Consider the following 16,117-nt stretch of genomic DNA (forward strand, 5'->3'; position numbering starts at 1 on the left):
AATTCTGTTGACTACATGAACTGTGGAACAGGCTCTCGCTGCCCCAGTGAATTGAAATGCCTTCAGCAAGGATCCTTGACGGTGGATCCCTCTGTTGCCCACACAACTAGTCAGGACCAAATCAGTCAAAGTCCAGAAGCACATCAACCTTCTACCCAATCCACAGGAGACAGCTCAAGCAATACACAGATGGCAAAAGTAAATTCCATAAGCCCTATGAAGGGCATAACAGTTAACTATAAATTATGCATTATCACCAATTGGGACATTGTACCAGAATAAGATATGTACACCTGTAATGATGACTGCACTCCTCAGAGCACTTGTTATCAGTTATTTTCAAGGATTGTTTATACTTAAAACTATTCACTTACACTGATATTTCAGACTTAAGGCAAAATATTAGCATCTACATTTAATGCATTCTGGATAACATTTGACTGAAAGAACAATGTATGTAGGAAAAACTACAGTAAAATGGACATATCCTGAAATAGATTTCAAGAAAGCAAATTGCCACACAGCATTCTTGTATCCTTCAAGCCATGACAGTCTTGTCACCATGGTATTTCAGGGTTTGATTACCAGCTACAAAGAAAATAAAGATTTTTTTTTTTTTGGAGCACATTTCTCAAACCTTAATGTTTATCATTTTTTATTGAGGAATTAGCAACAACAGCTGTACTGCACCCTACAAGTTCTTTAAAAGTTTATGAAGATTTGACATCAGTGGCAGACCCATTTACAGTGTGCAAGAAGGAAAATAAACAGACCAGGAAACAGTAAGTGCTGGATATTTTCAGTTCATGTTCTAACCCCAGAAAACAAAAGAATCATTTTTCTTGCACTGCAGTTTCTTACCCTCCCAGTACAGACTTGTACATTTACACAGGAGGCAAGGCAATCCCAATCCAATCTTAAAATGTCTCAATCATTCAGTCTTTTTCCTTGACCCAACTTATCACTTATCTTCACAGCTCACAGCAGTTTCACCAGCATGCTCTGTCTTCAATTTTTTATGAGATGGCTCTCCTGGGAGAAGAGACGTGCAATGCTCTAAGGATCGTGCAATTTCATCAATTGTCCATTTGTCTTCATAAAGGGCATGCTCCTCTAGCGTAAATGGCCCATGTTTGGTTCGGGTCAGCTCTTGCATAGTGGCACAGGTAGAGAGTTCTACAGTAAAGGAGAAAAGAGGATTTAGAAAAAGTGCATGGTCAAGTTTAACTATCTGCAACTCACTTAAAATGTATTTTTACATGTACCCTTCTACATTATTCTGCTTTGAGAAGGAAGTTCATGAAGACTCATCACTCATTGACATCTTAAATCTGAGGCAAGGAATTCCTTTGATTTCAATAGATCTCCAGTGAGATCTATTGATCTAAAGAGTTCAAAATCTGACAGAAAGTTGTCAAAAGGCTTTCCAGATTTAAATCAGAAAGAAAAGAGAGGAAATAATGACATAAGATGTAAGCAGAACATTCTGTATTCACAAGTAACGTAGAAGACCATGCACTATTTTTCCACAGACTTTGAGGCCTTAGCACTTCTTGCCTTCCAGAAGGATTTTTGACATTTTTATCCTGTGCCGCCTATCAGCATATAAACTAAGATAAGGGAAAATAAAAAATATAAACAAATGCTCTGCTATGTTAAATAAATACCAGTAGGACAGAATTACATCATGACGGGCTACAAAACATAACAGCAACCAGAGCTGATCTGTAAGCGCACAGGTATACTAAAATATTCTCTTCCATCCTTTCTGATCAAGAAAGATTTTTACTGCATTTTAGATTTTTGAAAAGAAACCAGCTGAGGACAGACTTTATACTGGTTTGTCATTAAAGGACTAAACACAAGCCAGTAAGCTCAGAAGGCAGTAACAGAAAGAGAATCTTTGACTTGCCTAAGCACAAATAACAACATTGAAATTCATAGGGTTATCCCACATCACTTGCTTTCTTGATCTGCAAATGTATCATTTAAAACAAAAATTGAAATGGATTATCTGTTCTCCATCATGCAGTTTGATAGATACAGAGCACAAGACAAATAACCCTGTAGGGAAGCAGAACCATTCACAGTTCAGGTAAAGGAGAAAGAAAACAGTAGAAAAATCATCACAAATGTAGAAGTCTTTCCAGCAGATAGGGTTTATTATGTGCATGGTAATGTTCTGTGCAATCTGTTTTCAAAATGTGATGAATAACGTCTAAAAATCTTTCTTCTTCTTCTCAGCCTTAATCTGAGTTAGCTTTAACATATGGAGGAGGGAAAAAAAAAAAAATCCCCACCTTGCCTTGTATTATCTTGCTCAGTGCTATTACTTGCTCCATTTTTATCCCCCAGTCCCCAAGGTCCTCTGGCAATTATTTAGCCTTCATTCCCCCATGCTCCCAAGGAAAATACCTTAGTATATAAAAACAAGTGATAGCACTACAATTCTACAAAATAACACATAGTTCTAGTCACCAGAGATATACAAAGTGACAATTTTTTTCCATAAACAGACACATTCATTCCTTAAACTCTCATTTTTTTTTCATGCCTACCTTTGCCAATGTCACTGACCAGGCTCCTGACATAAAAGCCACCACCACATTCAACATCTGGAACGTTAATAGTGACACGGTAAATTGCCAGTGTAACGTGAAATCTACTTTACATAGAAACCATGCCCCCACATAAATGTAAAAATGCACTAAGCAAACAACCCAGTGATAAAATATTTATAGGATGCAACATCAATTATTCATCCTGTAACATATGTGCGGGTGAGATTGCTAAGCCAGACAGGAGGGAAAGCAAATACAATGGCAACTGAACTAACTCACTAGAAATTAAGTACTTGCTGTGGTATGTTAACAAATGCTTCAGTCCTATTCATTTTAAAGGCTTCAGAAGGTTGTTTCAGATTTCTAATGATGAAAAGGTATTTCAAGTATAGTCTAAATGGACTATCAATGCTTTTAAGATAATGCACATGGGCAGCGCCAATAAAATTTTAAAATTCACCTTTAACTTTCCCTGCTCTCTCAGCCCTTCCCTTCCCTGTCTGTCAGTGATCAGCTGCTAGTCACCCAACCATCAAGTAAGGGCCGAAGTAACACAGCACCGAGTTCTGTCACTCATACCTGCTCATCATTTAACATCTGCTCCATCAGAGGACTATGGGTCAACTAGGTAGCTGATCAATGCAAGACATTATCTTGACCTCACAGTAGCATCAAACATCTACAACAGTCTTTTTGGTTTATTTATTAACGTGCTTCTTAATGTACTACCCAGGTTTCTTCATGTAGGACAGAAGGAAGGATAAGATCCTGCCTCCTCAACTGAGAAAGAGGCCTGACACTAACCAATCCTGGTCCTTGCTGTGCCCTGGGAGAGATGCCAGCAGGTCTGGGCTTCTGGGTAAAAGAATGGGCAAAGTGAAGTAAGCAGACCTGAGAAAGGAGGAGCGAGTTGGAGGCTGCGAAATCATGGACAGATGCAAATAATCCCGACCAGCCTCTCGGAATTTTCCCTCACAGAAAGATTACATATAATCAGCTTAACTTAAAACCAAAATACAGTGCTTTTACTGCAAAGTGAAAGTCTCTGCACATGGGCTCACACCAAAATAAGTAACTGAGGGAAATGAAACCCATTTCACTATCTTATTCCCATTCTGAGTGTAAATAAGCACTAACAAGCTGGGAGCATCACTCTACGTAACAATCTTTGGCCTTTACCCAGCGTGAAGAGTGGTGGCTGGAACTGTTGGAGAGAGAGGCTGTACACTCTCACTGGCCGAGCAGGCTTTGCTTCCACGGCTTCTCCTCTCTTCATCAGAGTTGATAGCCTTTCTCCATCCTTCTTCAAAGCAGAATACCTGATCAGATAGAGCATGAAAATGTGTGTCATACGGTTGTAATAAAACAAGCTTCCCATCCTCCAGATCCTGTTAATATTGTACTACAGTAGCATACATTTTACCCTTCTAATCCTCTCCAGTGCTCACAAAAAAAAACCCCAACCTAGTAAGTGCTTCTGAAACCTCTTACACACGGAATCATCTCATTCGCCAGGAGCTACGTAAACTGGAAAACAAGAGATGGTCTTTTATTTATCTCTTGTTGTACAGATTTAAAAGTGTTTCATCACTGAATTTGTAGTTTATGAAAACAAAGGGTTTCTATAAGGGTACAACGCTTGCAGCTGCCTCTAACATACTGTCTCTCAGAAGTCTGCAGGGCGTACTCTGTTTCAGAGTCATGTTGAGCTGAGCACTGGGAGCTGCTCAGGCAGCTGCTGTAATTCTGCCTTGCACCTTCACTCGTCTCACACCGGGATCTTCCCTGAACAGCAACTGCCAAGCTATGTAGCCTTGTTCTAGAGTGCTTAGGGGACCACTGTAGAACAAAAAAAAAAATTAATTTCACTGATTACATGAAACTTTATCCAAAGCTCCAATTTTGGTCTTGACAGAAAGATGGACACAGAAAAATCAAAAAAGATCTTGCTCCAATTAGCAGAGAGTAATTTGAAACAGGTCACATGAGGCAGAACATCTACTGAATGAGTGACCTTACAGGGCTCACACTGGAACCACAGTAACCAATCCATTGCAAATGCAAAGGAAAGCATGTTAGCTTAAATCACCATAAAAGCCATCTGTCACAAGCTAAGTGTTTGCACATTGCCAGCTACTATGGCTCACCTGACTAGAAATGTGCTAAGCCATGGAAGCTCAGTCACTAATCACTCATTCATACTCTTAAGTTTTCAGAAAACTGATTTGAAGTCATTTAAGGGACTTCCACACAGATGTCAGTAAGCCTCCCCTTGCCCCACAACTAAAATTAAAGACTCAGAGCTTTGCTTTCTAATTGGAAGACAGGATAGAAGCCACCAAGCCCTGCAAAGCTGTTTAAGACTGCTTTGCTACTTTACATTTACCATAAAACAAAAAAAAAAATAAAAAAAATAAAATTCCAGGTTACCATTTGTGCTTGATGTTCAAATGGGCATGACCTGCAGTTGCAAATGTTAAACGCCTAAGTCTGCCTTGCCTCTGTCCTCTTGCCAAAATGTGTCTTTTTATTTCTGAGAGAACTGACTTCTGTTGGCAAGCCCTGACAGCTGAACACAACTGCCAAGAGTGTCTGAATATTGTGGAACTTACAGTGGAGGAACCTGCATTATGTCCCCTGTGAACTTTTGCAGCACATTTTCAAGATCTCCTTTTGTTATCTGGTCTGTAGAAAGAAAACAGTAAGTACGTTAGCATTGATTATTCACATGGCACTAGCAGCATCAATCATGTTCTGCAAACAGAAACAAAGAAGAAGTCCCTCTCGTCTGAATTTAGATTGGGTGAAAAACACCAAAGAGAAGAGATAAAAACCAGAATGTAGGTAGGAGTGTGAATTATCACAAAAAGATTGGAACAAACTGTCCAAGGTGATTAAGACAGTCTGGACGCTTTCAGAAGGGCAGAAATCCCAATACACACAGTTTTCTTTTGCAATTTCTCTCTCTTGTGACTGCAAATTCATTTTTCTTGGGAACTATGCAAAAACTACAAAATTTGTCCTATTCTAATTTTTGTTAAAGGGCCAAAAAGAATAAATGCTCATCTGAACTTGGCAACTTCTCTTTAAGAGTACCTAAATGTAGGGAAAAATACAAAAGATTATTAGAGAACAAAAGCATCGTGTTTTTTTTTTCTAGTGAAGAAAAAGACTGCATCTGGAACCACACATCAAATTTCCGTATCAAACAACTAACCTGCAAATGCACACCAGGGTATTGTTATATATTAAGTAAGGCAATTTTACTGAAGAAATCCTGTAAAAGAAAGATAGCTGCTTTAGGCAATCCACTCTCTTTTAAGAGTACACACACACAACTGTCCCACTTTTATTAGAAGGCTATAGCCTAAGTAGTTGATTGCATGGGTCCTTTGAAATACTGTTCAATGGAGATGACATTCATCCCTAATTTGTTTGGAGAGTACAAACATAAGATCTGTAATCACAATGCACTTCAGTGCATTTCTACCGTCTAGGACTTGACTAGTCCTGTTTCTCATAAATTATATTCAATTAGTGTCACCCTGCTAAGTCAACAGCATCCTGGAAAATAAACGAACCAAATTTATTTATTGAGCCTTCATTATGTTTTGGAACAGACCTTTACTTGCAAACCGTACAGAACAGATGTGCTTCATGCTTTAAGTAAAAAAGAAGAGGTTTATTTCCACAGCAGCTTTGGAAGATGGCAATATGGTACCTCACTTTTGCAAAGCGCACTTTGCAGCCTCAAGAGCAGATGCTGTCCCTAGGCCCCAGCAGCTGTCTCAAAAAATGTCATTAATAGCAAGGCTGCAAGGCACAAAAGTCAGTCAGGGGTGCTGGGAGACCAACGTACATCAGAATACGGGGTAGGAACAACAAAATCGATTGTATAGTAAGTCTGGATCTTCTTCTGAAGAGCTTCTTACATCGTTATTTCAATCTTCTGTTTGTATTACTCTAGTTTAGCAACATATCACGACAAAACTACACAGTGGAAAGTTAGCATGACCCAGCTCTATGCCGGTGATCCTGGCAACCTTCTTGTGCACCCCAGGTTGCTTCAGGCTAGAATTTAGTCTTTAAGATCTAAGCATAAGTGACATTTGGGATTCTCTTTCAATTTTCCCCCCATAAACTGCATTTGTGGCTAGGGCATTTAAGGAGACACCTGAGTTCAGTTCCTGCTCTGATCTCATATTCCCCTGATCGAGAGGTTACATCTAGCCTCTGAGGAAATCACTCATGCCATAGGCAATCTCTACCTCAGGAAAAAAAAATTCTCCATGTGAGGAATGATGTATTAAGCCATTAACAAACAAAGTTGTATGGTCTATTGTCAAAGTAAATATTTACAGATGAGTTTGCTAAGATCTAGAATAAATCATATTTGCCTTCTACGACACATCGTGGCACAAGCTGGCTAGTATTACATTCTGAAAACCTAAACCCATGTGCTGTGCTTTTTTTCCCCCCCAGCATGCACTGCCTTTGTGTTAATGGATTATTGCCCTCTCCTAGAACAACACACAAGCTGGTGGAGCTTTCATCCAGCTCTCAGTCACAAAGAATACGCTATTAGTCTCATCCCAAATGAACAGTTTCACGATGTCTTAACTGTGTACTTGTCCCAGGCATCAGTCTGGACTCCTGGCTTTGCAGGGCACAGAGCCCACACTGGGAACCAGCTCCGTCACCACCCTTCAGCTCCCACAGTCATTACATCCACAGCACAGGTAGTGGGGAATGCCGTCCTGCTGCCCAGGAGAACTGTTTTCCTTCAGGCCCTCAGCCCACCGGTCTGCCTCACCCGGCTGTGGGCTTGGGTTTAGTAAGTTAACAGCTTGTCTGGTCAGCAAGTTTAGGGCAGCATTTGGACTCAACCCTCCATCAAGCATGAAATATAAACACACCCATAAAGGCTAATTAGCATTGACAGTCCCAAAACCTTCCCCATGTGACTTTTCTTCTCCACTCCCTGAGAGTAAGGGGTTGAGAGACACTTCTGCAGGACACATCTGTCACTGCCCTGGCTACCAAGAGTTAGTCTATTCCTCCCAATATCCTCATCGTAAATACCAAATATCCTCATCTGCTGTATCATGGACCATGAGTTTTTGCTAGAAACTGGACTTAAACCGCAGCTCTGTGTCCTTCCAGGGAAGGGTGTGGAGGCTGCCACCCTGTTTCACAATGATTTCAGTGAGGATTGTCAAAGTTTGGCCCATGGGATAACTGCACCCAGTCCCCAGGAGTAACGACAGGCTTAGCTTAGAACAAAATGACTGCACCTGCTCTGTGAGTACACTATGTAGAATACATTCAATTCAACACTGTTTTCTAAATTTCTTCCTAAGCCCTTAGACTGACAGCGGGGCTATATGATCTCTGCACAGGCTATGTGTCTTCCAGTGGACTATTCCTTATGATTCTATCAGCATCTCCAAGTACGCAAAACTTCAGTTCTCCAATGTTTCTAAAAACATTGAAAATGAGCCTATTAGCTTCCAATATGAAAATTTAAAAAAACAGTTGTGCTTCTGAACACTGGTGACTGTTGATCGATTTTCCTGCTATAATCATAAAGGAAGTTAATTCAAGTTACCAAACCAAAAGGTGCCAATAGTGCCACAACCTCAAGAAGCCTCCACTGAAGGGTGATACCACCCCGTGCTTGTTAACAAACCACACCAAAACAGAACACAAGAATCATCCATGACAGCCCAACAGAACCAGCAGATGACCTCGACTCAATCTGGCCCAGCACAAGTTACTTGCAAACAGACAAGCAGAATGCTGAAAGGAATACTTTTTCCAAATTATTCAGGTACTGCTATTAAACACATATTTCAGCATAATCAGCAGAGACCTGCAGAAAATGCTCATTAATTTTGTTCTCCGTGTCTGGATATAGCCCGTAGGCAGCTGGGAGGAAGTGGGTTTCAGAATGCACATTCCTGTGCATAGTTACAAACACTAAAAAAAGGGTGACAAACATTAATGTTCTCAAGAAAGCATCAGAGGAACACAAAACGCTACTTGCTTCGAAGTCAGCATCTGATAGCCTGGGAGCAGTATGAGACCATAACCTAATTTCATGTGGAAATGCAAATTTTTTGTCTGATAAGAAATAAACAAAAAACTATGAGAAGTTCAGGAGGGGTTAAACCCAAGGAGCTCTCTTCAGTACACCCTTTCATTGCAACTAACTATTACACAACAGCTTGCTTTCTAAACTGCTGTCTAGGGACACTTTGAGGACTAAAATGTAACACTTCTTATAGTTAATATAGCAGGCAACTTTCTGCAGGCACTTTCGTGGTGAATGACTCCACTGAACCACAAGAAGAGTTTTACATATCTTGCAAACTGTTTTAGTGCCCTTCCTCTGCACTAAGGCCCAATCCTCAATGCTGCTGGCACTGCAGGATTTATATTCCCTAGCAGATGCTCTGCTTCTCCCAGGATCCTTCTAGGTGTTAAAGGAAAGCTGAAATTCAGCTCAAATATCTGATTCGTCTGTTCTTGGAGTACCAATTGGGATGAAGGATGGGAGGCCAGCCAGAGAATCATGCAGAAAACCAAGCTGCTTTGGAGAAGACATTGGAAAAGATGAGAAATACCTGCTTTATCAGAAGAGGAGGAAGGAAGGAAATATAAAATAGGAAGGTAGCATGGAGAAAAAGAAGGTGTATGCATGTTCTCTCTCTCTTCTTTATGAAGAATTCAAATCTGACTGATTTGCACCAACATGGAAAGCAACTGAGACCAATTTTACAAGCATTTCTTTCAGCTATCAGCTTCAGCAAAAGGAAACTTTGTCCAGCACCCAAAACTGCACTGCCGCAGCAATGCCAATACTGCTTTTCATGAGACCACATGAACTGGATCATGCAACTGATCTCAGTTTAAAAAGATAAGCAACTCAAAAAAGGGGGTATTTTTAACCCAAATCAGTTCCCCAAGCACACAGTCTAACAGAAAGCTAAACCACCACAACAGAGGAGGTAGTGCTGAGGTGGGAACTACTATAACAAGAGCTGCCAGTGAAAGAAATGCACACGAAAACAACACTTCTGTCTGCAGTAAACAATACAAAATAAAAAAGCAAGACTAGTGTTTCAAGAAACATATTTTTTTAAAATTAATTGACCACGGGAGCTGCATCTAATTGAAATGATATTTCACAGTTTATATGTGAGTGAGTATCTACAATGAATACTACTCAGCGCAGCAGCACCACAGTATTCCACTTTCTGGGAGGTATACATAAAAACCAAGAAAGTGTTCTCGAACCATCATGAAGTGTTGGCAGCTCTAACACCATGCGGATGCCTTCAGAAGCTTAGAGAGAGACTTAGAACTTCATCCTGAAGCAGAAGCAAATGTTCCAACATCTCTGAATAACATTACCTAGTAAATAATACTATTTAGAATGATCCATCAAGTCAATGTGGACAAGAAACTCAAACTTGCCTGCCTTGTGCAAAAAGATGAACTGCAAAAGAGAGGAGATTGGGGGTGAGGGGTGGAATCCAGGCTACCTTTTTCATCATGCTATTAAAAAAAAGATAATTTACTTCATGTACCTACTACCAGGTACCACAAACAGTGTGGGACCTGTAAGAGTCGCTAAGCAATGAGTTACTATTTTTTTTTTTTTTTTTTTTAACTTTTTTCCCCAGGTTGTGAAAGAACTAATGGCAAATACATTTGATGTGTCCCTAGTTAGTCCTACGTTGTTTCTAAGATGTCCCGGGTATTGTGGAGTGTCCACTCCAACAAAGCCACAGTCAGGAATAGTTCTGAAGCCTTGAAGTCATGCACTGTGCTCTGTGAGTCAGAAAAGTTTATTAAAGTTGCTAGGACAAAGACTGCAAGCAAGAACAAGATTTGGTAGGTGAACATACGAAGAAAGTAGTTTATGCCATCCTCATTTTATGTTGAGCAGTCTGTAGTTAAAGGGGCGTCCTAGATGGAAGATCTAAGGACTTTATTCCTCCACTGGCCTTGAAGGGTGTTACCAAAAGAGCACTCACAGGACTACACACTGAAAAAGGAAAATTTTACGGGACACAACATGTCATTTGTCAGCCTGTCAAAGACTTAAAACGACATAGTTCTGCCCAATTCTATTTTCTGCCTCCTAATCTAATGCCTGGTTTGTTTTTTTCCAACAGAAATGAACACTTGCACTGGACATAATTGCATGAAGCTGGTCTGAATTATATGAGCGCTGAAGTTGAAGAAGAAATAACCTTAGTTTGATTTCACATTTAAACTTAATTCACAGAGTCCCAAACATCTTTTCCTCTTTTCTATGATAGAGACCATTTATGCCTTCAAATTACATCAAGTATATAGATACATTTATGCTTACCATAAGGTTTTTCTTCAGTTACTTTTCCTGTAGCATCTAATGTATCAGTAGCTTTGCCCAGTAGTCCAATGGCAGTGTACTTCTGGGAAGGAAAAAGACAGATGAGTCAGGTCTTCAAGGTTGTTTTTGGGGGTTTTGTTGTTGTTGTTGTTTTAATACACACTGCAAGTACCAAGTACTTCAAATCAGGACAGGAAGAATACTATCTGAATAGTCAATCCAGCAACTTTGGGTAATCAAAAGTAAAGATGAAAAGACATGGAACTAAACAAAAGTTAAATCCTGCATTACTACACGCGCCTATGATTTCAGTTTTAGAAACCCCAGGAAGAAGCAACATGGAATCTGATTTTTACTGTAAATACATCAATATCATAGAGAAAATAATAGGGCAGTAAAATCAAAGTCTCTGTGGGGCATCAGATGTCACTGTGGAAGCAAGGCACGTTGAGTACCTTTCACAGACAGTTTTTCTGTTCCTTCACAATTGGAAAAAAAAAAAAAAAAAAAAAACCAAAGACCTTTACTTGTGAAAGCAAAAAACCCACTTCCAAGGCAAAGCATTACAACAGTTCTGCCATGAAATGCAGTGATATGCAGTAGCCTAAAGCTGGAGTTTTGAACATCTGGAATCTGGTAAAGGACCCTGTGACCAGCACAAGGAGTGCGAGGCGACTGAGTGACATCTCTGCTCGTCATGGATTCTCCAAATATTTATATTCCAGGGTTTTTCCTTACACAGTTCTTCTCTAAAGATTTCTTCAGTGTATGTGTTTGTAGCTTGCAAGAAGGAATTAACCTGTTCCCAGGCCAGTAGCTCTTGTCCTTATTGCGTTTCACCTGATGTCCTTCTCTTCCACGTTTTCACCCTAAGTACTGCCAGGTTGCGGGCATATGGCAGAAACTGCTGACGCTGACAGAAGGCTTCCCGTGAACCAGCTGCCCCATGTCTTTTCACAAGGCTGCGAACACATGAAGGCTCACTCTGTAACATGAGTTTGGGTCAAGTTTGGAGATACCTTCAGGTATTAAAATCTATGGTTTGACTCACTGCCTATCCCATTCCATTCCATTTCCCTCAGCCCTATGTTAAGTCCAGAGACCTTCAAAGTAAAGCATTTATATAGCCCGGGAGAGGTGGTTCAAGGTGTTCCACACGCCTAATTCCCAGTAGGGTTTCAATGAACTTACTCCCAACTGAGCTAATACAAATTTGAACCAAGTCATAAAAGGACATATCTTCTAGAAGTTGGTTGACCAAATTTGACTGAAACACATCCAAACAGGTATAAGCACTAACATTTTACTCTTTGATGCAATGCATCCTTTTTCATGTACTTGCAAAGTACAAACAAGCTCAAGTAATAACAGTGTAGGCATATAAATCACACGTAGAAAATGGGACTACTACGACATGCCTTGATTTTGTTCCATGTGACAACCTGCCACTTGCATGTATTTCTTCAAGCAACTGCCACGAAATGGAAGCAGCACGAACAGTCAGACAAAAGGCAGTGGAGTGCAGACTTTAATATAAAAATAACTGTACTCTTTGCTTACCACGTTAAGGTTACCTTTTTTCTAAATACTGCAGATGTCTGAATCCCCTGACAACACTGCAAAATTAGGCATTTTAAAATCAAATTCTTGAAGTTTACATACTTTTGGAATGCATGGAAAAGAAATGAAAGGAAGAATGGATGAAGGCTGCTCCACAACAAATATTTAAATAAGCTGTAAAGTATATTATCTGCTTTTAGGACCATAGAATTGCCTGTTTTCCAAGACATTTAGTGATCTAGTTCTTAACATTTAATAGCATAGCTAGAAAGAGACACTATTCAGCAACTATTCTAAAGGTTAATAAAAACACGTGAGCACATCTTCATAATTCTAGCATGATGAATGATCTCAGCAGTTCGGAAACACTCTAAATATGAAAGCTTGAGACCTCACACACCATCTTCAGATGTTTCCAAAGTACTGATATTACTTCAGTTTAAATGACTTTCTTCCTCTTAATTCTGGTTTTGGCTATCTTTCCTCAGGCTGTCTGTTACAATAACATGTTATATTTGACCTCCCAGCAACGGAGAGAGAGTATCATCTGTTTATATGTAAACACAAACTGTATGAACAATACAATCCAAATCTCAACACTTGACTTCCCCTTTAATTTCTGCAGAAAGGGCAAAAAGCCATTCAATTTGTAAAAAAAGCGTCCTTAAAAATTAGTCACAAATCCCCATTCCTTACAGGAGCCTTTGAAGAGTCACAAAAGACTCAAGCCAGCAATGCAATAATCCACAAAGAAAGCTATAACAGGTCAGGAAATTAAGAATTACAGTTGGTTTATGATCAGTCTCTGGAGTGCCCTTGGGTATCTACAATTATATATCATAATTCTTACTAGCCACTTAATAGGGTTTACTTCCCCTTGTTAGTGTGCAGGACCTGGAGCTTATAGAAGATAACATGAGAGTCCAGACTTAATCTATTGTTCCTCTTATTTTGTGTCAAAATTCAGCATTAACTCTCCTTAGACTCTAACTCACACTGCCCTCAGAAGCGCCCAATGGATTCTGAGTCATTTAATAAGTCTTTGGTGACCTTTTCTCACCTGTGTTGGCAATCATTTATTTCTTCCAGTTTCATAAAATACATCTAGGGGCATTCTTCCTGTACTCTTAAATTACAAATCACTGCAGGAACACAGACAGCAACTGCTCACAACCACACTGCCTTCAGCCCACTCAACCTGAAACAAAAAAAGCAAGGTAGGAGGTGTTGTAGGCAGTGGAAAAGCCTAGCAAGTGCAGGCTGTGACAGAAAACATCCCTGTATCGGCAGCTCGTCAGAGAACGCTCTGCCGATTGATAGCCCCTATGTCCTTGCCCCCTACTCATCTCAAGAGACCAGGACCCAAACCATTTAAAGATTAAAAGCACAGCTTCCCTATGGGATTCCACAACATGCAAGTGTAGTGCATTAAAAGCTAAGATCAAGCATTCCCAGTCACAACTTCCAAGCACTGCAGCATCATGCAATAATTCCAACTCCTAATGGTGGTCTAAATGGTCCCAAAGCAGAGCCTCACAACTGTACAACGGTACAACAACCCTGAGGGCATACAGACCAAAGCTATCCTGCATAGGGAATGGCTACATCTCTCAGCTGTCTAGAAAACTATTTTCTTGATGTTATGGCAACTGAACGAAAGGCAGCAAAGCGATCAGAAGGCCTGAAGTATAAGCAACTCTTTCATTCACACTAGTGAGGAGAGCGCCGTAAGAAGATGCTTTACAGTGACAAACCACTGCACTCTGTCAATGACGATGTAACGTGAAAACTCTGTCACACAGACTGGGGGACATGGTGGATGTTACCTCAACAAGACCAGAAAGACAGGGAAGTGCCCCAGCAGCCATACATTTACCACCATACCCATGACTAGAAAGAAACATGCCATAAAAGCCAGGACTGGAGAAAGAACAGGATGACAGGAACCCCTAAGAAACAAATTACAAGCCCTGTACTAATCTAATCTGCTTCTAATAATCAGACATAATAAATTCTAATAATCAGATTCTAATAATCTAATAATCTGACAGATCTTGGGAAGAGGAATCTTGTTTGAGAGTCACAACCACAGGGCACAATCAAAATTCTCATAAACAATAAACCATATGATGTTTACAATAATGTTTTAGTAAGACAATAGCTATCATTTGGCTTTTTCTTTTCATATCCAATTTCAGAGAAATCCTTATACTAACATGGACAGGGAAAGTATATCCATAAAACAAGAGGGAAAAAGGCAAGACTCTATGAGTATACATATTTCACTGTGAAAGGAGGAAGAGGAGAAGAAGGAAGAAGAATCCCCTCCCGTTAGAGGGGCTGCACAGCCAGCATAGCTATTAGCTGCACAGCCCACCCGGGGGGGCTCCTGGAGGCTGAAGCCCCTGGGCTGACTGCCAGGCATGTCTGCCCCACTTATCAGTGCAAATGCCAGACAGACCATGGAACGGAGCTTCTCAGTTTTAACTGTTAATATATCAAAGTTTTATCTGGAAAGAAGCCAGAGACTTGAAATCTTAAATTATAGCATGTTTTAAAAGCTTTTTCAAACATGGAGAAGCAACACTTTGGACGAGCTAGACAGAAACACAAGTAATTATGAAATAAGGTCACTAGTAGCTGTCAGGAAGATTTTAAGATGGCTCCCGCTGCAAGAATTTCCCAGGCAAGCAAGCTCTCTGGAAGAGGCAGTTCATAAGAGTTCATCCAAGGATGACCCATTTTCTAATCACAGCAGCAACCGAACACAGAAGTGTAAAAGGAAAATAAATAAATAAAGGCTACAGTCCCCTGTGCAAGAGACTGAAAGCTGGGAAAGAAAAGCCGTATTTTATAGAAACAAAGTCAATTTATGTAAACTGATGTCTGCGTGTGGCTGACAAGTTTGAGGGAACGTAAAACAAAACAAACAAACAAAAACCAAAAAAACAAGTGCTCTAGAGAACCTGAAGGAAATCAGAGCGAGCACACAGCAGGCAAGCACCGATCAGAATTAGTGCTCCTGTGCCGAACCCATTCAGTCTGCACGCTTGCTGTGAGCACTTACATTTTTGTAGACTTAGGCCACTGAGACAGTGAAGAGGCCTTAAACTCTCAGTTTTACTGTGACATTCAGCTTGTGTGTAATGATTTCCAAAGCACAACTGAAGTACTCTGGATTTAATATTTACATAACTTATATTTGCTGTTTGTATAACATTAGCAGCTACCAGTGGTTTCCAGTATGCTAATCATCCACCAAACCAGAGGAGTACACTAGGCAGACAAATAAGCTGGAAAAAAAATGAGGGTTGCCATAGTTTCAATTATTTCCCAAAACAAAGCACTCTCACTAAGCAGATTCCAATATATTAAAAACACAGAGCCCTAATCTCTTAAAAGCAGGTTGCACAGAGGCAAAATAAAGACTGCAGGATGAGGGAGGAGTTCCATATTTTACAATAGAGCAAATTCAAAATTACCAAACATGTCCTCTTAATATACACAAACATTACAACTTCTCTACCACTCATTTTTTTCTCCTAAAAGAAAAAGCTGACTTTGTGCTAAGCCTGCAATAAATTTTATTTACTGCTAGATGCTGTAATTGTAC

The 16,117-nt window shown here is 40.0% G+C and overlaps 1 protein-coding gene across 4 annotated transcripts in view; it reads right to left on the bottom strand.

Moving 5' to 3' along the window:
• Positions 1 to 542: 542 nt before the first annotated feature.
• TRUB1 (TruB pseudouridine synthase family member 1) overlaps positions 543 to 16,117 on the bottom strand; it is a 29,196-nt gene continuing 13,621 nt past the window's right edge. For 2 of the 4 annotated variants that reach the window (XM_082309196.1, XM_082309199.1), the window contains 5 exons: positions 10,945 to 11,026; positions 5,174 to 5,246; positions 3,741 to 3,880; positions 2,559 to 2,615; positions 543 to 1,176 (listed from right to left, as the gene is read on the bottom strand). In XM_082309196.1, coding sequence (XP_082165322.1) covers positions 962 to 1,176; positions 2,559 to 2,615; positions 3,741 to 3,880; positions 5,174 to 5,246; positions 10,945 to 11,026 — 567 coding nt within the window. In that variant the 3' untranslated portion in view covers positions 543 to 961. The remainder of the gene's footprint in view (positions 1,177 to 2,558; positions 2,616 to 3,740; positions 3,881 to 5,173; positions 5,247 to 10,944; positions 11,027 to 16,117) is intronic. The other 2 variants (XM_082309197.1, XM_082309198.1) reach the window with 2 other exon arrangements.

This window comes from Platalea leucorodia, assembly GCF_965183815.1.
Source record: "Platalea leucorodia genome assembly, chromosome: 4".
Lineage (NCBI taxonomy): Eukaryota > Metazoa > Chordata > Aves > Pelecaniformes > Threskiornithidae > Platalea > Platalea leucorodia.